The 27,001-nt window shown below is 43.9% G+C and overlaps 1 protein-coding gene across 1 annotated transcript in view; it reads right to left on the reverse strand.

Moving 5' to 3' along the window:
• Nucleotides 1–2,280: 2,280 nt before the first annotated feature.
• The window catches only part of PACRG (parkin coregulated), a 515,648-nt gene continuing 490,927 nt past the window's right edge, over nucleotides 2,281–27,001 (reverse strand). Inside the window, exon 5 of the mRNA XM_040448603.1 lies at nucleotides 2,281–2,949. Within this exon, the coding sequence (XP_040304537.1) occupies nucleotides 2,789–2,949 (161 nt within the window). The 3' untranslated portion in view covers nucleotides 2,281–2,788. The remainder of the gene's footprint in view (nucleotides 2,950–27,001) is intronic.

Here is a 27,001-nt window from a genome sequence, read left to right on the forward strand (position 1 = left end):
CCGCCGATGGGGACCTCGTTAGACGTGGTGGGAACTGCCCGCCTGCGCATCACACGTGGGTTGAACACCTACGTGGTGGCTGGCACTGGGCTAGCTGCTTTCCCAGGAAAATCGTCCCAGGTCCCCTTTGCCCCCACTGGGCACCCTGCTGAACTCACCACATGCATTTGTCATGTGATGCTTGTAACAAACCTGCAAAGAAGTCATGACAGAGCCTGCTCTGGGACAAGGAATTTGAGTTTTAGAAACCTGTTGACATTTTCCCCCTCTCTTTCGAGTTAATCAGAAATTATTTGGGAGAAGTCGAAGACCAGCTTAGGGTAGAACTCAAAAAGCAGGCCATTCTTACTTCCATACCGGTAAAACGATGTAGGGGCACCTGGGTGGCTTGGTCGGTTAAGCGTCTGACTTCGGCTCAGGTCATGATCTCATGGGTTTGTGAGTTCGAGCCCCATGTTGGGCTCTGTGCTGACAGCTCAGAGCTTGGAGCCCGCTTTGGATTCTGTGACTCCCTCTCTCTATCTGCCCCTCCCCTGCTCATGCTCAGTCTCTCCAAAAGTGAATAAACGTTAAAAGAAAAATTAAAAAAAAAACGCAAAAAACGATGTATTAAAAAGAATTCTCCGGCGAACATGGTGCTATTTATGTAATTGTTTTGGTTTTCTGCAAAATTATCTCCTAATAACAAAGAACTCATCATCGCCTTGGAGGAAATACTGTATTGTCTGGAGATTTTCCAAATACATACTACTTTGCTGGGGGAAAAACCAGTCATTACTCACATGATGTTTCTCTTTGAAATAAAGGCCAAAGGTATGAGAAACTATACGAGCCCTTCACACTGGCCACCTCCGGTCCTTACGACATTCCTCCAGGTAGGAGTAATCGCTACTTTACAGCTGAGGAAATCTGAGGCTCAGCGAGGTTAAATAACTTGCCCAAGGCAGCATAACGAGTCAGTGACAGCTGGAAAACGAACCCTGCTGTTTCAGTTCCAAGCCAAGTTCCAAGCTGGGGCTCCTGGGACAATGCGGGGGGTTCTTCTTGCTCCCCACGCCAGGTAGTTTTCATGAACACGACCCAGACCAAGAGGCCAGGCCTGTTTCTATGAGAGGCCAGCCTCGCTTCTGTCTTGTAACGAAATAATGCAGGGGATTCTGGTAGGAACTTTCAAAGGCACCAATCAGCCATCTTTCTGATTTTGGTGTCCCTTCAGATATATCACTGATGCCAGACAAGAGCTCATGGGTGCAACGGAACGCTACAGTTTGAAGACAGGCCTGCCTCAACTTGTCAACGTCTCTAGCCATGTCTTTTCCAAATATGGCAGGTGAAAGCCCATTTGCTCAGCACGGTCATGCCTCTCCGTTTATCCTAAAAAGTGCTTATGGCAACTAGGTGGTGGCCAGTTAGAGGCTGGATTCGGTGTGCTGAGCCAGTCATCGGGGAAGATGAATAAGGAACCCGTTTTCAAATTTGGTGCTTGCCTTTGGAAACTTGCATCTTAAATAATTAGTGACAACAGTCTCAGGGCCAGCGCTCGGTGCACAGGGGAACACGTTCCGTCTCCTCACTTTGGTGCAGAATGAGATACTTCAGGCCATGCGTGTCTGGGTGTTGCAGCGTTGCTCAGGTGTGCAAAGTCAGGGCTCCGTCTTTAAGAACTTTTCTGGGCTGGGTTTCAAACGCCCCGAGCTCAGGGCCTGCGTGCCTGAAAAGCCATTGTCAGGGCTGAGTGCCCTACAGTTGGGTTTCTCTTCGGGCACTTTTCTTCTCTCTCAGTTGAGTGAAAAAGTACATGTTCTTTGTCTTTTTTTCTTTCTTTCTTTTTTTTTTTTTGCGGGGTGGTGGGGGGGGTGGTTCAATGAAATTCCTAAACGCTGCGATCAGAGCGGTGCTATGAGAACACATCCACCTGGCGAGAGGAGGCGGAGGAAAGGACAAATTGCCAAGGAATCATTCAGATGCGTACAGGTCATCTTCAGAAATGACCAAAGCCCCGGACAAGCGGCTGGGTGACATCTTGTCAGTGAACCACCACGTCCTGAGATGTGTCATCGCGTAGGGGGGACAAGGATTCACAGGAGCGTTGTTTGACCACGTTTGCCGCTGCCTTTCATGCGTCACCCTGCCCGCCGCTCTCCCCACCCCCACCCCATCCGCACCCCCAGCCCCACCCCAGCATACACTGGAAAGCCCCGCAAAGCCCAGACGACCACGGGGCTCGAAGCATTAACTACGTTTGTCACTGAGGTTCATAACAGGCCCGCAAGACTGTCCTTGCACAATTGAAACAGACTCGATGGTTTTATTGAATGTCGGAGAACATTGTTCCGCACAGCTGCCGGAGAGGTGCTGCTCGGCCACGACAAACACCTATTAGGCGGGCGGCATCAGTCCTCCCCTTACAACCTCTGACATCAGCCTCAGGGCAAGCAGACACATAACAGCTATCGCTGAACTGCGCATGAAAATTATAGTTTTATTGTCTATACAACTGAAGGTTTGACTCGGACTCCTGCTTCTGTCCGAGTTGTATAAAGAAGCAATTCTTCTCTTAGAACAAATAAGCACAGTACGCTATTGTAATCTAAGAAACAGGCACTATTTATGTATTGGAAAACTTTGCTCTCAATGGGGCTAATGGTCCAACGGCCCATGAGCCACTATTTTAGCAGCTGTAGAAAAGAAAGCTGTAGAAGTCACAAGTAATGAGATGCTAAAAGCAGCAGAGACAGATGATCTGGGCACTAAGGCAAGCCCTCCCCCATCCCAGCTGTTCCTGCCTCTAGTTCAGCAAGCACGACTCGTAGGTGGGGACCATGTACTTGATGTTGATGAAGGCGTCTTCTCCTCCGTAGCGCTCCAGGACCTCCAGCGTCTCCTGGATCAGGTCACCGATGTTCTCCCTCTTCTGCTGGCTGTAGTCGATGCCGTCTCCTGAGTTAACTGGTTCATGCAAACACACAAAGAGGCCCGTTATTCTGCAGTTTCCCCCCCAAAAACCCTACACGGCGCTCTAGGCATTTTCTTTGCATGCTTGTTAGGAGATGCAAGCACTTAACATATTTTTTTTTTAAATGTGATCTTGTAGAGTTTTAGGGGTAGTGAGTGACAAATCTATAAAAATATGAGGTCCTAGATCGCAGCTGATGAAAAGCCATTGAAACTAAAGGAGTAACAGAATCAACAAAAGTGGTGTAACCACCGTTACACTACAGATCACAAATCTCAAAGCTGACTCTTCCAGAGTGTTCTCTCGGACAGTGAGTTCTTCAAAGCCACAACATGGCATATTTCAAGGGAATAGTCTGGGGGTGCCTGGGCGGCTCAGTCGGTTAAGCATCCCACTTCGGCCCCAGTCACGATCTCGCCGTTCGTGGGTTCAAGCCCCGCGTCGGGGTCTGTGCTGACAGCTCCGAGCCTGGAGCCTGCTTCTGATTCTGTGTCTCCCTCTCTCTCTCTCTGCCTCTGCCCCATTCACACTCTGTCTCTGTCTGTCTCAAAAATTAAAAACATTGAAAACAAAAACTAGAGTGAACTGTCTGTGGTCAGGTGAGGGGCTGGCCAGCTGCAGGTTAAGTGGATGTACTCTGGCAGGAGAGGCTTAGCTTGACCCTTGTCTTGGCTGCTGTTGAGCACCGTCTGCTCTTGATTTTTGCCCAACATTTGTACAACGGCTATTAGTTACCGTTTCCCAGGGACTGCGTGTCACTGTCCAGGCGGAGGACCTGGTGCCTGGAGGACAGGGCCAAGGCCAAGGCTTGAAGTGACCCCCGCAGCTGCCTCTCTGGCTCAGCGAGGGAAGGAAGTGCCAGCACTGGCCTTCGGCAGCCTCGGGAACCTGGGTCCGCAAACCCCATCTCAAAGCATTTAGAGGAGAAGTATGTGATCGTGCGCAACCTGGCTGCAGGAATGACCCAGATGTGCGGGAGTCTGACTAAAATGCAGACCCTTGGCTTCAAGGCAGAGTATAGAAACTCCATGAGGTTCTCCCCAGGAGCATCTTTTCTTATTTAAGTTTATTTATTTTAGACAGAGAGAGAGAGAGAGAGAGAGAGAGAGAGAGAGCAAGTGGGGGTGGGGCAGAGAGAGAGGAGAGAGAATCCCAAGCAGGCTCCCCACTGTCAGCAGAGAGCCCGATGCGGGACTTGAACCCACGAACCGTGAGATCGTGGCCTGAGCCAAAATCAAGAGTCGACGCTCAACCAGCTGAGCCACCCAGCAGCCCCCTAACAGCCGTCTTGACACGCATTTGGTTTGTACTCTGCTCACAGATTTCCAAGGGCCTCAACCACATTTGCTCTCCCAGTAAGCACGGTGGTACTATGGCTCTGCCCAGTTGCTGACATGACCCCGTCTCACCTCTGCTGAAGTGAGGTGCAGCGAACGGGCTGTGAGCTCAGGCTCACATGGGGCAGGGGGCGGGGAGCTGCAACCTGAAAATGTGTACTACACCAGATGAAAGTCCTTATTCTATCCGCATTTCAAGTATGGCTCCAAAATGTTGATCTTGCTCGAATGTGAAAATCATAGAGGGGAAAATGGTATTTCAAACTTCTTCCCCAGATACTCTGGACATTTAAGAAAAGACTGAGAAGTGGTTCAGGTCAGTATTAAAAGTAACAGTCACAATCCCATGTAGCAGAGATAAGCAGTTCTTTTGCTTGATTTTTCCAGAAACTTATTAGAGAAATATCACCGTCTTCGATAGCATAGGGAAAATGAATTGCTCTCCTGATGAGTTTCTTTTAGTGAGGGTGAAGGCAGGCAGAAATATTAGTAATTTTCAGAGAGAGAGAGAGAGAGATTACGGTCACACAGCTATAGTGTACATCAATTTTTCTTAGCAAATGACCTTACAACACCAAGCCATTATAATTATGTGGGGTTTTCTTGCTCATGATGGAAGCATTTCTATGATCACACAGTAAGCTCGATTTAAGCTAAACTTTGAGGCACAGGGTAGTTGATCATCCAAAATAACCAAATAGCAAAGAGTTATTGTGGAACAAATAAGAGATTAGATGTTTGAAAAACTATTTTTACCCTATTTCTTTTAAGCGAAAGATAAACTTAAAAAAATTTTTTTAATGTTTATTTATTTTTGACAGAGAGAGACACAGAGCATGAGTGGGGAGGGGCAGAGAGAGAGGGAGACACAGAATCTGAAGCAGGCTCCAAGTTCTGAGCCGTCAGCACAGAGCCCGACGCGGGGTTCGAACCCACAGACCGTGAGATCATGACCTGAGCCGAAGCTGGACACTCAACTGACTGAGCCACCCAGGCGCCCGAAAGATAAACTTTTTAGAAACAGAAATGTAGACGGACGCACACTTAAACTAAATGGTCTTTTTTTTTTTTTTTTTCTTTAGATTTACATGGTGAAGGGAGAAGAGAGAGTTACAGTCAGGCTTGCCCACTAGAGAGGACAGCGTGGTTATCAATCCACTTGGGGGAACTTTCCAAGAGGAGAAGATCTTTCAGTTGAATTAAAAGAGAAGAAGGAAGCTTGCGCATGTGTTTGTGTGTTGTCGGGGGCGGGGGAACGGGGAGGTTGTTGATATTTGTTACAGGTGTGAAGAATAGATCTTAAGGAACAAACTCCAAAAGAAGACAGGACAAGGGAGTCAGAAGAAGGGGAAGGACAGAGGGAAGGGGAAGGACAGAGACAGATAACGGGTAACAAGGGAGATTGATATCAGAGAATGCATCTTTCAGGAACAACTTCAGCTTCCCAGGATTCCATCCGGAATGGGGGAGAATGTGTGTGCCTCTTCCTGATAGGCACTCCCGGTCCTGGAAGAGGTGCACTTAGGGAGAAGGTGGCATGGCCCACACTTGCACAGAACAGACGAGCCCGCAGCACAAACCCCTGGAGGGCACAGGGCAACGATAACTGGTGATGGCGCTGAGCAGTGACAGCCTTGATCCAGTTTCGTATGGCAGAAATACGTAAATTAATCACTAATAAATGGTGCCTTTTGTTGGCATATTAGTCCAAAGGTCAAGAACTGAATAGATCACGGGACAGACATATTTTCCCGCTGGAGGCAGAGGGGGGTTTGGAAAGTCTGCACACAAAGGAAAGCTTAACACACCCTGTTTTTCCCACTGACTTCCAGAAGGCTACAGTTGACAGCCACACTTCATTTCAATAATAACCTATTCTTGCTTTTTTAAAAAATATTTAACTGTAGGAGTAAGTAAAACTATGTAGCTCTTTTGTTTCTCAGCAGTGGAGAAGCCCAAGTGATAAAGGGAACAGAACACAATGGAAGTTGCTTACTCAGAAAGTGACTTGGACTGGGCATGTTTAGTGGTTGCAGAATGTATATCACTGGGGCAGGAAAAAGCCCCAGAAGGAACACATTCCCTTATTTTGCATGCTGCAAGGATGACAGGGCATGGGTTAGTGTCAAACCATGCTGAGAAGCAGGCGAGTAATGTGGTCTCCTTTTCAAAACAGCTGTATTGCCACTTTCTTTGAGAATCTGACCTGGAGCTCACCACTTTAAATACATATGATGCCGCCAGAAAGTACGCTGGTGAGACTAGGGCACTCAAAAAAAAAAAAACAAAAAAACAAAAAAACAAACACACACACACACACACACACACACATACACACACACACACAAAACCAGATGGTTATTTACAATCGTCAATTCTGATTAGGAGGATGACATTTCAATTTAGGAAGCTTGGAATCTGTTTTATGTCCAGCAGCTGGAAAGATACTTTGGTGAGGGAAGAGAGATGTTTTATTTATAACCAAACAAATAGGACTATAAGTGGCGGTTTCAGCCACACCACTTTTCTAGAGGGATACTATGCAAGCAGAGTCGAACGAGGGTATTGTTTCTCTTCTTGGGGATGCTTTCATGCAGGAGGCATGCAGGTAGGGCTTGAAAGTTGTGCCCGGTTAGGGACTATTGTCAGTGCATTTACGATTCTGAATGCCGCAAATGCTGATGACGTAGGCAATATGTGTCATCACATGCACACTTTTTTTCTTTTTTTTTTTTAAATTTTTTTTAACGTTTATTTATTTTTGAGACAGAGAGAGACAGAGCATGAATGGGGGAGGGTCAGAGAGAGGGAGACACAGAATCTGAAACAGGCTCCAGGGTCTGAGCTGTCAGCACAGAGCCCGACGCGGGGCTCGAACTCACGGAGTGTGAGATCATGACCTGAGCGGAAGTCGGCCGCTTAACCGACTGAGCCACCCAGGCACCCCAACACACTTTTTTTCTATACAGCCCTCTTTAAACTGTCCTTCCCCGGGTGCTTGCTCTTTCCAGGTGCCGTATTGGTCAGGAGTGGGATGTGTATATCACAGCCTTGCATCTGGACGACAGCATCCTCCTGGTGAGGAGCTCAGCTTGTGTCCGTGAGGTCTCTACCGTAACACCCGGTCACCAAGGGCCGCCTCAAAGGGAGATGACGTGAGACACATCTCCGCTTCCAATACAGGAAAAAGGGGCTCTTGTCGTTGGGAGAGCTTATCCTCCAGCTGGGGTCATCTAACTGATCCCCCTCTTGTCGAATGCCTTGATCACATGCACCCACCATGGAAGGAAGTTCAGGCTCATGCTCCTTGACCTCACGAAGCCTCTAAGCCACAGGCGTGTCCCTTACTGCGTGGGTGGTCAGTGGAACCCGTGTCCTGAGAGAACCCTTATCTGTCAGGCGCCCCAGACTTCTTATCTTAGACACATGGAGAGTGGTAAAAGGACGTACAGATGGCCACAGGGAGGGCCAAGCACAGTGAAATTCAATTTTGGATTTTTCTGACTCTAACGTTTTTTTTTGGTAAATAGTCTTAAATGTGTAGCTACTCTTACACGAACTGTAATACGCAAAGGAGTTATTTGGAAGTGAAAGCACTATTTGAAGCATGAGAAATATAAAACAATGTTTATTCCACATACCTGAAGCAGTACTAACGTGATTCTAACAGAGGAAATAATTTATGAAATCAACGTGCACTTTCTGGTCACGACCTAAGATAATTAGCAGGCACCATTTCAAGAGAAACGTTTCTGTGACTTTGGGGGCATCTCCTGGCCCAAGCGGCAGCCTCACCCCCTGAGGGAGGAGCGGGATCCCATGGGAGGGGTGCCTCCATCCACCTGTCATCCTGAAACTGCCCACCACGTGGGTGCTTTTCGAAGCCAAGGAACCAAACTCCCTTAAAGGAAGCACTGGCTTGGGAAACTCAGTGCGAAACCACCTGAGCGGATCGGGAAAGGGTGAGGCAGGATTCAAACGATGTCCAGACTCCGAACTTACGACGTTAACTCCCCACGCTCACCAGCAACGGCGGTTCACGTTACCCCTTCGGAGTACAACAGCTCTTTAAATAACTGGAGGAATCAGCACATTTCTCAGACAAAAGGCTGATCAACCTGACGGCACAACATCCGCTGCAGCCGTTGGCCACACCAGACAGTGAGCCAGGCAGACCGATGCTCTCAGCGCACCTAAGGCTAAACAACAGCCGTAAAACCAGGGCTTTGAAATTAATTGCTACTGACGCATCATGGTTTGGCTACGCCCTTCTCTGGCCATTCGTGTGTGGGGTCTAACATGTCGTCAAGCATGGGCACTCTGCAGACACGGTATTTGAACGTGAATCCAGGCCAAGTCCGGCCCGAAGCTGTTCTCGGTCTGAGAGCGTCCATTGATGGAGAGCGACTCGCGGAGAGCACGTTTGTCACAGCATGTACCCAGGTGGAATGGCTGGCGAGCTGAGTGGGCAGCAAGAACTCCTGTCCCGCGGTGTTTGCCCATCGGGGCTGGATGATCTCCCTGAAGCGACAGTGAGATTAAAAAAAAAAAATGCGAAAAGGAGAAGCCAAATCATTTCTTTCTGGATCAGAAAAGGCATTTATTGGCTTCTCGAATGCTGAACTAAAATATTTCCCGAGCTCTAAAGACCTACTGTAGGGAGCTTTACCTGTCGGGACCTGTAGCCTGTGACAGCTTCAGTCATAGCTCAAAAGCTGCATTGCTTCAGACTGGGTTTCAGCGACATCATCATCATGGAGAAAGTGAGCCTCCGGGACCTGGGTTCAGGTCTTGGCAGGTATGCGCAGGTAGAATGTACTGCAAATATTATTATTGTAACGTGTCTCTTGATGATACTGAACCATCACGGATTTTCTGTTGGATGATTCTGAACAAATTTTTCCCTTGGGTTTAGTAGATTTAGCAATTAGGAGATTGTGATGACCCAAACAGTAATTCCTTGGGCACACTTACTGATATTTAGGCAGATGTCAGCTTTAGTAGAATAAAACTAACAGTTTCCAAAAGAGATTTATTAAAAAGACAACTTCATTAAAAAAAGATATGTCATTAAAAGGTATCTCATAATATTTATGAAAAGGTTTAGAAGGTGTTGTTCTTGAGTTTTTCTTTTTAAGATATATTTTGTTTTAAAAAAAATTTTTTTTTTCAACGTTTATTTATTTTTGGGACAGAGAGAGACAGAGCATGAACGGGGGAGGGGCAGAGAGAGAGGGAGATACAGAATCAGAAACAGGCTCCAGGCTCTGAGCCATCAGCCCAGAGCCTGACGCGGGGCTCCAACTCATGGACCGCGAGATCGTGACCTGGCTGAAGTCGGATGCTTAACCGACTGCGCCACCCAGGCGCCCCAGATATATTTTGTTTTTTAAGAACATTTCAATTTCAAGACCTAGTTTAAATTGTCAATATTTGTTTTGCCAGAAATATTCATTTATTTGGGGTTAGCTTGGACTCAATTTACTTAATAGAAACAGTTGCCTATTTTGGAATAAAAGGGCTTTCTCCCATAAAGTTTGGAAAAGTACAGTGGAAACCATTGTGAATTCCAGTCTGATCATTTTTGAGATGAGAGAATGGAGAAGAAAGTGAAGGGGGAAGAAAAACCCAATAACTCAATTCCGGTTTGTATTCTAAGAGAAGGACCCTTTTGGGGAGATGCTTTGAGGTTATCTGCTTTTAGAATTCTACACCAATGCTTCTTTTGTTTTCCTTCTTAGCTTTGCTATGGTACTTTGAGAAGACTAGTCTTTTGTTTCCTAACCATAACATATGCCACCCCATTCGGAATTCCGGGTGTTTCATGTTTAACCCAAGCTTAAGCCGCCGTTTCTTTGGCTGACTTCATATCTTCTTGGAAAGTGATGGTTTTCAATATACCCTTAAGTATGACTCTACAATGGCTATTTCCAAAGTCTCTTCATTCATGGGGGGTGTGAATCAAAGTTGCAATGCTTTTGCAACCAATAACTTATAACAACCACGGCATTTGGCATGCTGGAGATGCCCAAGGGCTTAAACACTTCACATCTTCTCAGATCTTGTTGACATTAATGAAATTCACAAGATTTCTTTCCTCTGAAGATAAAAGCTTTGAAGCAAGACCTCGATTCCCAGCTGGAAGTCTCTCTCTCTTCCTCTCTTTTTGACACAGGAGCTGGGTGACTAAAGCAAGAGGCTACTAAGCCATCACAGTTTCAAAAGCTCTAGAAAGGGTTTTCATCCTCTGAATGGGGGCACCGATCACTTGTGAAATTGAAGATATCATGGATCTTGGCCCTATTGTCAATTAAATTTTAAAATTTTCCTTCAGGGAGACAATGAAAATTTCTAAACAATTTCCATTTCCCAACTGCCAATTAGATTTATTTCCCTAAATGACATTAGAATGTACTGGTATAGTAAAAATAACACTGGATATCAAGGCAAATGACTTGCATTATAGTTTTCCAACAACTTAGGAGCTTCAGTGTTCAATAATTTACTAGATGCCTTCTGAAATCTCTGAATCTCAGTTACCTTCCCCGTACAACGAAGGGATTGAACTTTGAGTGATCTCTGGTTCCTACCATCCTATCATTACATTTTGTAAGACCACAATACAACTTTGGAACACGCTTTTGGAAATGATGGTTCTTCAAGAGATGTACTGTATTTCAACTGAAAAGATGGTCCTAAAGCAAATGCATAATTCTCCAAAGTAAGTCACAAATTTCATAAGCATCAAATTCAGCTTTCAAATCAAGTTCTAAGAAAACCCGAAAGGACCAATGGCTATATAATTCTAGTGAAGGAGGAAAACACTGTCAAAAACTCAAATTATTTGTTGACACACTGCAAAAAGTTATTCCATCCTGCTATTTCAATAAGTTGATACAGATTTTGACTTCTTACAGTAAAGACCAAATGTTTGGGTTGATTTTTTAAATATAGTCGACGGATAGTGATTTGGTCAAGAGTACAAAAAGGCCGGTTAGGTTTATCTTTGATTAATGACTACTTTAACCTGGAAGTTATACTGAAAATAACGGCTGGGTCGACCAATTTATCCCCATACAGAATTATAACAACAGATTCAGTGGCCATTGAATTAAATTGGCTTCAAGCTTTTGGAGTGAAAGTATCTCTTTTCTTGTTGGCCAACTTGATTCAATGACCAGACTGCTTCTAAAAAGGAGAATTCCAAGTCCAGCCCTGTCCTAAATTGATTCCTCACTGGTCTATCTCACTATGGAATAATAATAATGACTGTAACACTAACATAATGTCACTTAAAACAAAGAATAGCCCTATGAGCTAGCTACTTACTGACTCCCCTCCACAGAGGAGCAAACTCTGCTTAGGAAGGTGAAGTAAGTCAACAGAATAACACAAAAAGTAAGTGATACTGAAAAAGAGAAATTATGGCAGGTGTCTGCCCAAGGGCAGCAAGAAGGATGATAGGAAGATCCAGAAAGAGAGGTGTAAGCATCCCATGTCAACATAGGTGGTGTTCAAGGTAGCAGAAACTCTGCCTTTCTAACTGTAGGAGAAGCTCAAGTCCATAAAGGAGGAATGCCATGGGAGAGAGGGTCTAGGGGAATAAATATCTGTGGGGGGAGGTATTTGACTTGTACAACCAATCAATTCATGTTTCACAAGGCAGCAAACTGCTCATCTAAGCTTCCTTTTTATGATATGGACTATTATGCTATCTTTACTTCATCACAAGTGCTTGAAATAATGACATCCTTTACTGAGATGTGCAGAAAGACGAAAATCAGGGATGACTGATTTCAAGGACTTTTTTTTCTGTGCCACAGAATACATGAGGAATAGGGAGAAATTCTAGGATTAATTTCACATTCCACACCCCCGTCTTTAGGAGCATTTACGATTTCCTGGTTTCCCTCACTATCTGAAAAGAAAGCATTTCTAAGAAACCTTTTGTAAGCCAAAATGGTGGAAAGCGAAGAACTATTTACCTTTAATGTATATGGGAGAATTTTTGAGTGTTCCCAGACCCCAAAAATAATCTCTCTTAGGCTCTTCTGGTACCTTAGGATATATCTTGCTAACGGATGCTGGAAATACACCAAGGTAAAGCACAGATGCTCACAGACACAGTTCAAAGCTCTGGTGGGCGGCTTGATGCTGAGTGTAGCTCCCAGGGAAAGAGCCTGGTGGCGCCCCTCTGGCTGCTGAGGGTGTGCGCTGAATGCTATTTTTTTTTCATTTTGTCCTTTTTTCATAAAAGCAAAGCTCCTCTTCAGATTTCTTTTAGCTTAACAAAGATAGGTACTAAGATAGGAAACGGTGGGGCTTTAATGTGCACAAGACAGAAAAGCTGCCTGAGAGCCACTGTCCAGAGTGTCATTGTTGTCTGTGGAGGGACACCTGCTCTCGTCAGACCAAAGGTGCTAGGAAAACCGGTAAGCGGCAGGATAGTAGGAAGAGGGCGAGAAGGTAAAAAGTAGGAATCTTCTAGATCTTTCTAGATCCTTACAAACAAAAAAAAAACAACTCAAAGCCACAGATGTTGAGGATGTTATGGATCGAAGTCTGAGGTTCCCATTCCCATGAGGATCAAGGGTTCCTAGTGTTCCTGCAGGACACTGTTTCATAGGATTCTTGCATAGTCCCCGGTGGGGTCTAATCCTGCGTGGAAGCCCTCCGATGGCCCCCAGAGGTGAGCGCTGACTTCATGAGTCTCACAAGCCCCGAGTCTGGGCTCAGATGAGTTTCATCTTTGATTCTGCCCTTTTGCTTTCTTCAGTTTGCTCTGTGTAGTGCCTGGCAGGTCTGTTGCCAATAGCCCAGGCCCCTCTGGGTTGGAGCTAGTAGTCTATTCTGCCTTTCCATTTTCACGTCCTCCTCTTCCTCCTTTACCCTGCAGGTTAACTTTCCTAATCGCGTTCTCTCCCCATCACAACCAACATCTCCACATTGTATGATGACTCAAAGTCAAGTTCCCAATCATCTGGGACCTCTGTGCTCTGCTCTTCCTCATACTTTGCTCTTTCTCACCAAGACTTCCTGCTCCACTCAGTCCGGATTTCTTCCTGACCCCTGCGTGCACAGTTTCATTCATGTCTTTGAAATTCCCCATAGCACTATGCTCCCCTCTATCTCCTGGTACCTTTCTTCAAGGCTAGTTTTGGACTTACTTCCTCGGGGAAGTTGCCTCCAGAGTCGTCTTTCCTTCTTTTGAATTCCTAGTGTGATAGCCAGCAATCCATCCACCTTCCTTATTTACATGTTGCTCTGGAACCCTTGGGAAGTGTTTTATGTTCACTTAGTTTTCCTACATTTTGTCACCTCTTGAAGGGCAGGATCATACTACTGTAGTATAAATTTCATTCATTTGGCCTCAAATGCAAATTGAACATTTGTAAAAGGAATGAATGAGTGAACAAATTACTACTTTGTGGGTTTACTGAAGCCAGATACAATATAAGCAAATTCAGTTCTAAATAAACTATATGTTAAATGTAGTGCTATTTGCCTAATGCTTATTCTTTATTTATTACTTACATGCTTGTAAGTTCCTATCCATGGAAATAGCATTTCTGTGAATTTGGACAAGTTTGATCAAATGTGGTTAAGTGCATGGGGGCTCTGTATAGTCAGATAGGTTCATCTCTTTTCCAAAGTCTTCTTGAATTTAAAGTGAGGTTTACTTGGATCACCCTTAAATTTGAAAGAACTTTTTTTTCAAAATAAAAAATCAGAATACCCCATTCACTTTATTAGCAACATTTGTTTCAAGATGAAGACAATGCTGCCTTCCTATGGCATTTTCATTTAATATCTAAATTTTGTTTAATACTATTTCTTATATGTCCGTATGGTAATTTTCGACCGGCTCCAGAGATGACCAAATACATGATTTTAATTGGAAAAGAAATGTTGATTGCTGCTTTCAGGAGTGGGGCAAACCTATTGGAAGTAATTTTACTGAAAATCTTTATAAATGCACCTAAATGACAGCTGTTATTACAGTTTTCCATCAGCAAGAAACTTTAATGATACAACCCATTTTCAGCTCTAATTTTTTTTTTTTTGTAATTGAGGCACAAAAATGAAAAGAGAAATTTCAGATTTCTAACAAATGTTATCAGCAAATGCAGTAAATTATGGGGAGCTTTATTTTCCAAATTACCTTTGTTAGAACTTTCATCTATGTAACGAACTCACATCTCAAGCCTTTGTAGGGCCACACTGGTGATCGCCATCATAACAAAGTTTGGTTAAATCGTTTTAGATGAAAGGCTTTATAAAGGGCATGGGTCTGCAAAGTGGAAGACCTTTTAGTAAAAGGCCTCTGTTCTATTGCAGAAAATAATTAATTAGATAAACTCACTAATGGTGCTTACAATGAAAACACACGTCGATCAGATGTTTCCCCATTTGTCTGGGATTTATCTCAGCTTGCCTAAACTATCTACTCTTTGAAAATTCTAAAATGAATTATTGGGTGCAAAATTCAAGTAGATTTCCAAACCATTAGCTGGAAATTTTACAGAGTGGGAATCTTTCTCATCAATTGTGCTCGATTAATGCAAAAATGATATATTAAATGAACAAATCAGACCGATCTGCTGGGCTGAACAGCCTTCACTGCCGTAGAAGTGACAGAGTTAAAACTTTCTAGCCTTTTATGGCTGTCTCAGTTCAAAATAACCTTGCAATATTGTCCAAAGCTCTGACTATCAACTTTTATCAGCCTCTACGCTGCTGAGGTAAATGTGGCAAGAGACATCCACTTTGCCACTAAGTGTGTTGTTGCAGAACCCAATCTGAAAATACTAGAGTTTACCTAACAAAATTTTTACAAAGGTTCAAGGCTTTGCTAAAGTCCAATAGGAGTTTTGGACACACAGTTAAAAAAAAGGTATCTAAATTTTGGGGGAAAAAATGAAAATGTGGCCATTTAATCTGGTACAGCAGCAAAATTGGGGTTGCATGAGAAGTGAAACAAATCTTGTTGGAAATGCTGATAGGTGAAATATGCCGATTTTTGGTATTTTTGAATAAAGAAATGTTTATTTGCCTGAGTTACATTTTTATCATTTGAGATTCTTCAGTTTAGTCTACACAACTGATTTGCCTCTGAATCAGGATTTTAAGAGGGGGTAAGTAGACAAAGGCAGCGAGAAATAAAACAGCAGAATCCCCATGGGGTTGAGGCCAGCAGACGATGAAATGCACACAGGTTTGTTGAACACAAATGGCTTTGCATCCCAGCTCCATGGGACCTTCAGCCTGTTACTGAATCCCTGATTGGAACAGGTGTCATACTTACCTGTAACGATAGGTACAAGGATAAAATGAGAGGATATATGTTAGGTCTTGTGGATTTAACAAGCTATTGATACATTTCAACAATTATTGAACGAGGATTCAGTTTCAGCCACGAGGGTGTCAGCTTCCCTGCTCCCGGATAACAGTGAACTGTCTATAATTTAACTCTTTTCTGGGGTAGGACAGGAGGGACAGCCCATGGAACAGCAGGGAGTCAGGTTTTTATCTTTTATAAAATGGGTTGATTCACAGCCTCCGAAGAGGAGCAGACCTGAGTTGCTGTATCTTCAAGTCACGCAGAGCACATCCTTACTGTCACCTGGACTCGCCATGAATGCAGAGCCCTGGGGTCGGGTGGTCTTACTCAGGTGTGGTTTCTCGTCCTAGTCTAGACTGGCTTTTCAGATCCTGCGTGTGTCTCCATCAAGACACGTGGTTGTGAGACTTTCTAAGCCAACTGTTTATGGCTTAAGGTTACACTCCGCAGTTTCCGAAGCTCTGTTGTCCTCCAGGTACATTTCAATATGCTGGTGCATATTGAGTGAGGGGGAAAAGATGGGTTATTGCAAATGGCGCTCTGCGTTCGTGGCCCTACTTATTTCTCTTTTGCTTCAACAAAGTCCTGAGTTTTCTAATTTCAGGAGCACGGTTCGTGATTAGCCTGTTCCCTGGATTGCTGGCTGACTGTGTGAGATGCAGTCCTAGTAAGCCAACAGGAAAAAGTGGATCTGTCTTTGAATGAAAACCTGACACTTGTGCCTCAAGACACAATTAGGTCATAATTATGTAGCATTACTATGGGAGTTAATATTTGCATAATAATGCATATGTGGATTTCCTTAGTTTGTGTTTTGAGGTATTAATCGACGCTTAATTCATACTGACAACAGTGTGTTACAATTCCCATTTTATATCAAGCAAGTAGCTGGAGAGAGAGACAGAGAGACAGAGAGAGAGAGACAGAGACAGAGGAAGGTGTCCTTGCTTACTACTGACCACACAGAGAACAGTATGCTGGAGAAGAGACAGTGAAACCGAAGGAAGAATTGGAGCAATGTTTGGGCTCAGGTCCTGGCCCTGCAGGCAGCACACTGACCTTGGGCTTTAGGAAACTTGTCCTCCTGTTTCTTATTAGAGCTAAAATCCCTCCATCTACCACCTTCATTGCATAGGTTGCTATTTTGGCCAAAAAAACAAAAAAAAGCCCTCTCTCCTCTTCTAGATGCTTCAAAGCCTGACCCTGGGTCTCTTGGGATGGTGGTGGACCTCATGTCTCCTGTCCCTGGCCAGGCTCCCGTAGACTCAGAGCTTCTGATCAAACTGGGGCAAATGTCCTGGCAAACAGGCACATATGTGCAAACTGTGTTCCAGATGGTTACTACTACGTTAGGCTTGCACGAGGAAGGACCTCCAGGAGGTTGAGGAGGAGACCTGGACAAAGAGTTCAACTGATTTCTTGTCCTCCTTTACACTGGGGTCCTCCTATGGGGGAACTATTATCCTTCACATCCAAAGCCTCAAAGTAAACCATTCCATTTAGTTTCAGTCTTCTGGAAATACTGTCTACTAAGGAACACTGCCCCTCTACATGCTTCTATGGACAAGACCTATGTTCTTGGACTTGAAGATCTGCCATGCGATGGTAGGTCCTTAGATCTGGGCTGTTTATTTTTTTTTTTTTTAACGTTTATTTATTTTTGAGACAGAGACAGAGCATGAGCAGGGGAGGAGCAGACAGAGGGAGACACAGAATCCGAAGCAGGCTCCAGGCTTGGAGCTGTCAGCACAGAGCCCGACGCGGGGCTGGAACCAACGAACTGTGAGATCATGATCTGAGCCGATGTCGGACGCCTAACCGACTGAGCCACCTAGACGCCCCATGGGCTGTTTATATTTTTACAGAGACACTTGGCTGAAAGAAGCAGCTTCAGGGGCACCTGGGTGACTCGGTTGGTTAAGTGTCCGACTATGGCTCAGGTCATAATCTCATGGTTCGTGGGTTCGAGCCCCAAATTGGGCTCTGTGCTGTCAGCTCTGAACCTGGAACCTGCTTGGGATTCTGTGTCTCCTTCTCTCTCTGCCCCTCCCCACTCATGCTCTGTTCCTCTCTCTCTCTCTAAAAAATAAATAAACATTTAAAAAAGTGTTTAAAGAAGTAGCTTTAGTGGTGGGGATTTCAGGAGTCAAGGGGGTCTAGCATAGGCCAGACAACCTTCCTGGACTCTGGAAAGATACCAAATCCATAGCCTGCCCTGCTTCCTCATAGGCCGGCCTTCACTGCAGGGGGCCTGGTAAGGCTGGCTGCCTCTGACGTGTCTACAGGCTGGGGCTGTGGCAGGGGGCCTGCAGCAGCACCCACGGTGGAAGAGATCGGCTGCCTGTCACGGAGGCGGAGTGGAGGCCCCTTGCTTCCCAGAGCAGCCTGCCTGGTGATCCCACGCTGTTCCCACCTGCTCTGAGCACTGTGTGCAAAGTGACTCCCCAGTCTGGGGAGAAGAGGAATGAGGCGGTCAATCCACAGAGGACATCAGGAACCAGGTTCTAATATAAACCCAGAGGACGTCTTCCAACTTCTGTGATTTCAAGAAGACCCACTGTGTACTTCCTAGCAGATGAGGAGGAGTGAACGAGATTGGTAAACGCGTGAGTCTGCATTCTGGTGGAAGAGGGGGAAGGTACGTCCACAAACCACTGACGGCCAAGAGCATTTCAGACAGTGAGAAGCTGGAGCAGGGACTGGAAAATAGGTGATCAGAGAGGGCTAGGACCACCGGGCTGGTGACCAGGAGGGTTTCCTGAGAAAATGAAGTTTAGGTAGAGACCTGAATGCTGAGAAGAAACCGGCTTGTAACAAGCAGCCGGGGAGGGACGCGCTGTGCCAAAGAGCAAACGCAAGGAGAGGCCTTGAGGCTGGAAGAAGCTGTCACCAGAGAGCATGAGTCCACCAAGTTCTCACATCCACCCTCCTCACTATCGATAGACGCTCTGTGTCATTGTAACTTTTGTGCCCAACAGCCACGGAGTTGAAGGAGTGTAAATTACGTAGCCGACTTCCTCTAGTTAGGGAGTTAGGGACATTAAGTCTTCCCGATTCGCACAATTTTTGATAATAATGTAATAAATGTCTTTGTGTGCACACTCTTTTTCTTTATTTGCGTTATTGCCTCAAACCAGTTCTTAGAAGCGAGGTTACTGCTTCAAAGACGGCGAACATTTTGTAGTTATTGATGTGAATGTATACATATATATACATTACCATATTGATTTTCGGAAAGGTTATGCCAATTTATAATGTTACCAGCAACATATGAGTTTACCTGTTTATCACAGCACTGGGTGCTATAACTAAAATTCTGTTTGCTAATTCAGGACAAATGAAATGTTACTTGAAGGTTACTTTACTTAGCATTTCCCTAAATTACTAAGGAGGGCTAACATTTTTGTTGTTGTTGTTGTTTTGCTGTGTGGGGTTCATTTTTTTTCTATGAAGAATGACTTGTTGTTATCTTTAGCCTATTTATCTACTGGGTATTTTTTTTAATTTTGTTAAAAAAATTTTTTTTTGAACATTTATTATTGAGAGACAGAGAGACAGAGCATGAGCAGAGGAGGGGCTGAAAGACCGGGAGACACAGAATGAGAAGCAGGCTCCAGGCTCTGAGCTGTCAGCACAGCTCTCAACGCAGGACTTGAACTCACAAACCCCGAGATCATGACCTGAGCTGAAGTTGGACGTTCAACCGACAGAGCCACCCAGACGCCCCTCTACTGGGTAGTTTCTATGAGAGAAACAAAGTTTCATAATATCCTGGGAAGCCAGGAAGTGGCAAGATCTCTCCAGTTAGATTTTCCAGAGCACAAGATGTTCTGGGATTCGCTTCTTTTTCGCTGACTCAACAGGCACTGTTTCTTTAGAGGGTGGCAGGGCGGCCTGAAGAAACCGCTGTTATTTCTAAAGATGCCCCAGGCGGTAGTACCCTGGGAATGGAAAGAATCTGAGGGATTGTGGAGGAAATCTGTGGATTTTGGAGGAAATTGCATAATCAATAAATTACTTAGAGCAATTGATTATCACTTCCAGAAGGAGGAACGTTTATAGTGATTAGGCTTCTAAAAAGCCTTCTTTACAACCTTTCCTTATGATTTTCCATCCACTCAGCGAGCCACCTGCCCACCCTCTGAAGGGCCAAGCTCAGTTACTAACGAGGCTAGTCACAGGCATGACCCGGAGAGCTGTCTGGTCCGATTCTCATTTACAATGTGTCTTCAATCAAGACTTTGGGGTTAACTCCGAACTGGGCTATTTACAAACGAGGCCATACAGAACATCACTGTTATTTTGGAAACTGAAGTCTACTATTTATCTTCAGGCGATGGACAGTGCAGACAGGTGCAACATGAGCGCCCTTATGACACCATGCCAATAACCTTAACCCTGACCTCTGGCTGGAGATGCATTTCAGTGAGTGTGCTAATATCTCTTTTAGGCATAAATAAGCACAGTTGTGTCAATTTTGTTTTGAGGTCTGATGATGAACCTGCCTGTCCTCTTTAGTGAATATCAGATAAAGAAGGTCTTTACATATGCTTATTTCAACTTAACTCATGAAACGAAGCTTTGTAGCAGAAAGAAAGTTGCATATCATATCGAGAGCAGATTGTAAGGTAGGAACAAACATTATAAAGGAGTTTAAACTTCTGATCTGCACCGGACTACTGCGAGGTCAGATTGATGACTGACAGGCCGTTCAATGAGGTCAGGTAAACGTCATGATTTGGATTGACATGTCAGGACATACGACTTTTCCCACCTCCTCTTATGTAGTTACAGCCTGGTATGAGATATAATGTTGTAAATTAAGAGAAAGCAAACTGTTTACAGAAATCAGCGTGAAGCATTTAAAGTTGTTTTTCTCATATTGAGAAGCTGCTGGCAGTTCTAATGACTGTCCTCTCTGGAAGACCACGGTGAAATAAAACGCATGAAATACACTGCAGGGCTGAGTATCTTTGCTCACTGCTGTAGCCATCATTCCAGTGGTGAGTCTGTCCGGAAATCATTGATTAATCCTATAAAAAACTACATAACTAGGACCCCGGTCATTACAGATCTAAAAAGACAGACGGCAAGTAAAACCACACAAAATTCTAAATTCCTTCAAGTCTTTACAATTTTTTTGGAATGACTCTATGAAAGGAGTAATGTACAAAATATGAGTCACCAAGATTAGTGAAAATTAAATGCGAGCACAGACATGGTTGTCAGAAAATTTTACGGTAAGGTTAAAAAAAAATGTCTATCTGACCCTTTAAAATATTTCTTTCCTTTCCAAATTTTCTCCAGTGGTTCTCTTTTCCTTCAGCTGCCATTTAACTTTTGAGGAAAAACTGAGACCAACATTGACAAATGAACTTTACTGACTAATTAGAAATGTAAATTTTGTTTTCAGTCATGTTCCTTGCTTCTCTAAGAAAATAACTTGTTTAACGATACCATACTCACTAAGTCTAAGATTCTTTCCCCCTCTAGAATATGCTTTTTAAACTGTTTCATACAAGTATTTCCGTAGGGGAAACAAAACAATATTATGATGACATAATTTGTTTTACTCCCATGCAATTTCATATAAACATACATAAAACAATATTAGAGAAGATTAACTTGTTTGTATGAGATTAAAGTCTCATTAATATATTTTTAATGTTTTATGAAAAATATTTTAATACAAAGAAGTACAATTTCCTCATCTATTTTGCTACAATTGCATTTTTTTGTTTTAGATCATTTTCATTAAAATATCAAGTTTCCTAACCAAAAAAAAAATTCGTTTTTTTCCTAAGGAAATAATTGGGCCATATTCTGTAATTGCTATTGAAGGTATCAAGCGAGGTGGCATCCTGGCAAAAATGAAATCTAGGTTGGAATTAAAAGAGAGAAAAGTGCTAGAAGATATTACTAGACTATGAGAAAATATCCAAGTGTGGTTTGTACTATTATTTTATTTCCAGTTATCTCTCTTCTGTTCCTCACTGATGGTGAAAAACATGATTTTCTAGATCCTTGTTTAATTCTCAAAAATGATTAAACCTTTTGTTAAAAAACTTTCAACACAGCGAGCCCATATTCTTTATATATCTGGACCTGATGTGCGTTAATACATGTACACGTAATCCTTAGAGTATGCGTGCTAACTTTCTCTGATAATCGTGGGGACTTCATTAGGTAATAGTGTCTTTATATCATCTTCTCAACTCCCCAATTCTTCATGTGGAAGATAGAACATTTTAGTTGCACATCTTTCTGATCTCACGGACCACGTATACAGGTAATAAGTGAAATTTCCGAAAAATTATATTCCCATTATCCCTGATGTAACAATTAGCTGTCAGTTACAGAGCCACCTGATGGAGAAGGCTGCATTGCCTTGGATCATCCCAGAAATGAAAGGTCTAATTCCACTGTTGTACTTTGTTGCCCTTCGCAAAGCCTATCTGGTTACCAGCATGGAGACGTGGGCTGGCTTTGGGCCTGTGTATATGCCAAACCTCAGAAGTAACTTTGGTAACATGTGTACATGTGTGCATGTGATGCCAGAAACAAGGAATCAAGGCCCTTCCATTCAACCATTAGAGCTGGAATCAGTAGCTCATGATCGATTATGGTTCCTGACCCAAGTGTCATTAAAATCTCCAGAGAACAACATGGTTCACAGGATTTTCTAGAAACGTTACTTGCTGCTAAACCTTTCATATCAACAACAAAGGCCAGTAATGGAAAATCTTTTCTAGTAACTTGAATAATTCATTGGTACGGTGGGAAGATGTCTAATAAATATTAGCACTATGTTTGATTTTTATATTCGGGATCAATCTGTATGTTTCTATCTTTGAAAAAAATCCTTGCAAGGGTGTGAGATTGCACACTTATTTCGGTGAGCCCTGGTCAGGAGGCAATGTCCATACGAGTGGACTCGAAAGGCGTGGAGTGACATCTTTTTAGAGAACCAGAAGAAACTGAATTTTGAATTAATCTGGTTTAGAGTACTAATATTATTGAAGAATATTAATAAAGCTGGTTAGGGAGGAGAAGCATCTTTGAATCTGAGCTATTAAAAACAACCATTGGCCAAATGACGGTTAACTAGAACATTTCCTCCTTCGTTCTGAATATATTATGCTTTATTTTAGTGAAAATTTTGTTCCATGAAAAATGTTAGACATTGGATTATGTTACCAAAAGAATTTGGACTTGCCACTTGTGAGAGAGGAGTGACTCAGGCCCGTCCTACACGCCACATCCCTTCTGTTGTCATGCCAGCTGCCCCTCTGTCTCTGGTACCACCACACTCGGTCCCTTATGATCTGACTCTGAATTTGCCTTACCACTGCACTAACCTCCCCAGTCTCCCTGCCTCATTTCTATTCCCTCAAATGCATCCTTTATCACCAATGAATTAAAACTTTTGTCTTGCATTTCTCCACTGGTGAAAGCCTTTGGAAATTTATCGTTATTTGTGGGATCAATTTCAGCTTCCTTGGCCTGGCCTTAAGCCCCTTTTAATGGGCTTGGGGCCAACCCTTACTTTCCAGTCCTCTCCCATGAGAACATTAGGGCCCCAAACGACAATTGTTATTCCCAACCAAGGGTAAGGGGCTTTCCAACTTCTCATTTTTCCTTATGCCATTCCTTCATGCTGGATTCCTTTCCCACCTCTGCTTGTTGAAATCTTTAAAGTTTCATTGTGCAATAACGCCTTTCCTGATCACAAAAATCAGAAGACACGTTTCTTTCTTTTTAATCATTTACACAGGTGCGTATACTGTTTATACAATCGTTATCACCAAGTACCCATTTTACAGATAATGTGAAAGTATCTCAGTAACAAGAGTTAAGCTCCTTGGGGCACCTGGGTGGCTCAGTCGGTTAAGCGGCCGACTTCACCTCAGGTCATGATCTCGCGGTCCGTGAGTTCGAGCCCCGTGTCGGGCTCTGTGCTGACAGCTCAGAGTCTGGAGCCTGTTTCCGATTCTGTGTCTCCCTCTCTCTGACCCTCCCCCGTTCATGCTCTGTCTCTCTGTCTCAAAAATAAATAAAGGTTAAAAAAAATTAAAAAAAAAAAGAATTAAGCTCCTTGACACGGGAACTATCTTTGGATCCTCTATATTGTCTCTCTTAATAGGTAGGTGTTGAGGAATCATTTGTTGAAAAAATGAATATGATGTAATAATATTGCTGTGGGGTGGAAGGAGTCTGTCCCTCATCTCCTAGCTGCACCTCTATCGCTAGGGATCATGGGTATGCCAGGTACAGGGCAGGGTCAAAGCAGAGGGGTCATCTGGAGGTGGGGCAGAAGTCTGGGACTCAAGACCCAGGGTGAAGCCACCAGAACTGAGGCCAGAAACATAAGGGATTTGGATTAAATGGTCAGTCATGTCCTCTGAGAAAGGAAGTCAGTGTTAGGATTTGTAGGGGAAATAGTTTCCTTTGGAATCCTAGATCAGGGTGGGGGTGGGTATGGAAGAGACAGATCAGAGGAGGTCCTAGGAATGCAGCCGCACCCGGCAATGGCCCATCCTCACCCTGACCTTGGACTTCACTTTCAGCTCATGCAGATCTGACTTCATGTAATGCAGTGTCCTTTGTAAATGACCCCGTGTGAATGGGCCCCTGGTGAGTGCTTCCCCTTGAGAACCATGACAAAATAATAATAATGCTGCCATTTGTTGAGTGTTTTCTATTGCCACGTGCTGTACTGTGCTTAAATGTATTAATTCATCTCACCTTTGCAACCGACTGGGAAGCTAGGCGCTATTATTGGTGTCCTCATTTAGAGTTTGGGCAGGCGAGTGTTAGAGAAAGAAGTGAGGTTTGGAGCTGGGCCCGCAGAAAAAGGAGGCAGCTGGATGCAGACCCTGCCCCCGCCCCCCAGCCCCCGCCCCCCAGCCCCAGGAGCTCCGGTGGCTTCTTCCTACCTGCTCAGTCTGGGCTTGCTCCCACACTTCCATGAGCCAAAAGAAGGAGGGGGGGCAGCAGTGGCTTTGAGATTTGGGCGCTTACGTACATTTCTGGTCCCTTAGAAAATTCTCTCCTATAAAATAGGTTCTGGCTAAAACCTGACCCCACCGAGCCAGTCCCTCAGTGATTGCTCTGGGTGCGTGTGAATTAAGTGAATTCAGCTTTGGCACGCGGTGAGGATTAGCAATGATTTGGGGAAACAGGTAGCCCAAAGAAAGCTGAGAGGCAGCATGGCAAAGGCTGGGAGCGTTGGCTTCCAGGACCCTCCCAGCGTCCACCCACCAGCCGCAGGAGCTGGACGAGCGAGTCATTAGACGCTGCCAGTCTCCATTTCCTCCAGGCAGAAGGGGATCACAAGAACTCCCTTCGGGGGCCAGCACAGGGTTAGGTGGGATCACATCACTGCTGCATGTGGCACGTGTGTTTATCGACCGATGTACGACTGGTTGTTGTTGGCATTTAGACTGGGCTCATCTCGGGGCTATTAGAACCACACTGCAGAACCAGATGAGTTATAAGGCTTTCTTAGCTTTCACTGAATTCTCTTGCAAATATAATCCTAAGTAGTTAAAAAATTAAAAGCATATAAAAAGAAATATTGAGGAAGTCGGTAGAAAAGCGGACAAAGAGATATTTACAGAAGAGACACTGACACAAGACTAATGCAAGAAATGTAATGACGCTTACGATCTGTGACATCATTAGGTAAAGTGCTTTGGAGATAGGAAAAGGAATCCGGTAAAGAAAGACATCTTTTAACCGATTTGGTCCTAATGCATCTGATGCCAGATCAGGAAAGTCGGTAAATTAACACAAACGGAATTAAAACACAGCCAAGTACTCTGGACCACAGCAGCCCTCAACATGGAGGTTGGCCCTTCACAGAGCCCAGGATCAGCCCGCGTGCGGCGGGTACGAGCACGGGCAATTCCAAGCGACCACCCTCAGCCCCCATCCGAGTGTCCCAGTCCAGCTCTGCAATGGCACACGGCTGACCTTGACGCCTGTCCTCCCTGACGGAGGACTGCTTTTATCACTTGGTCTCAACATTACTGGTCACAGTCCTCTGATCTTCGAGGTGGCAATTCACAGCTAATTGCATTAATGAAGAGAAGCCGCCGAGTAAGTCACCCGAAAGAACGTACGGTCCTAAACGTGCTTGTATTTCTTGTTAGAATGCACCTAATGAGTTTTACCACATGCATACCTGTCACACTACAGTCATTTTAGCTATTGTTAGATATTATATAAAACAACTTTACGTCCTCTGTTTTTTGAGGAGACAATTGAGGAAAGTCATTCACAAGTGTTTGGTGGTATAGATGAGTCGTTATTTTGTGATAAGAAGTTCTTTATACATTATGATGTTTCTCAGATAACCAAGAACCAATTTTATGCTCAAATTCCAGGTAAAGTGCTGCGTAAAATGATTCAACGTTATAAATCTGGCAATAAGGAATTCTTAGTTGTTGTTGCTTTTTTTTTGTTTTGTTTGTTTTTAGTTCCTACTCAAAGACATGATGATAATGGCCAAATTCTTTTACACTCATTTTGAATTTCAAATGTTGGATAATGTTAATAACAGCCAATTAGTTATGCAGAGCTTCTTCTGTGGTGTGCACTTTATAGACACTGAATCAATTTCTCTCCACAGTCCCACACGATAGGTCTTATCCTCACTTCACAGATGGAGAAATTGAGGCTGAGGAAGGAACTGGAAGTGATTGGTCCAGCAGCACAGAGCTGTCTGGGCTCAGAGCCGCACCTGAGCTCAGGTCTGTGGGCTCTTACCACTCCAACCTCTGCCTTTAGTGCCTCGGCTACGGCGGAATACCACGCACGCAGAGCACGAGGGAAGAAAGGGGTTTCTTTACCAAAGCCAAGTACATAGGTCATCTGACTGAAGCCTCCGCATCCTTCTGAAGGTAAATCGGATGACACTTCCAACACTATTATATATAATATACATTACACATTACAATCTATTGTAATTATTTATATTTTTATATTAATAATTAATAATTATGTGTAATTATTTGTGTGTGTGTGTATCACTTCCAACACTATTAGCACCTGGAATTTCAAGTGCATGAAATCACAATTAAGAAAGAAGCCCAAGAAACTCGGTGAGGTTCCACAACTAGCCATCATCACCAGCTGAAAGCCGAATATCTTTTTCTGAAAAACGGACTCTAAAAAGATGATTCAGAATCAATGTTATCTGAATAGTGTCTAAATTCTGAGGAGAAAAGAGAAAAGAAAGGACGAAACTGGAAGCCTAATCTCTCAACAACCATTACCTTACTTTCTAAGAAAACAACAAAGCAAAAGAACGAGTTCAGTTGTGCTGTGTTTTGAACATCTCCCCTCCCCTCCAAGCCACGCCCA

The sequence above is a fragment of the Herpailurus yagouaroundi genome, unplaced genomic scaffold, assembly GCF_014898765.1.
Source record: "Herpailurus yagouaroundi ecotype Mexico unplaced genomic scaffold, PumYag 198, whole genome shotgun sequence".
NCBI classification, from domain to species: domain Eukaryota; kingdom Metazoa; phylum Chordata; class Mammalia; order Carnivora; family Felidae; genus Herpailurus; species Herpailurus yagouaroundi.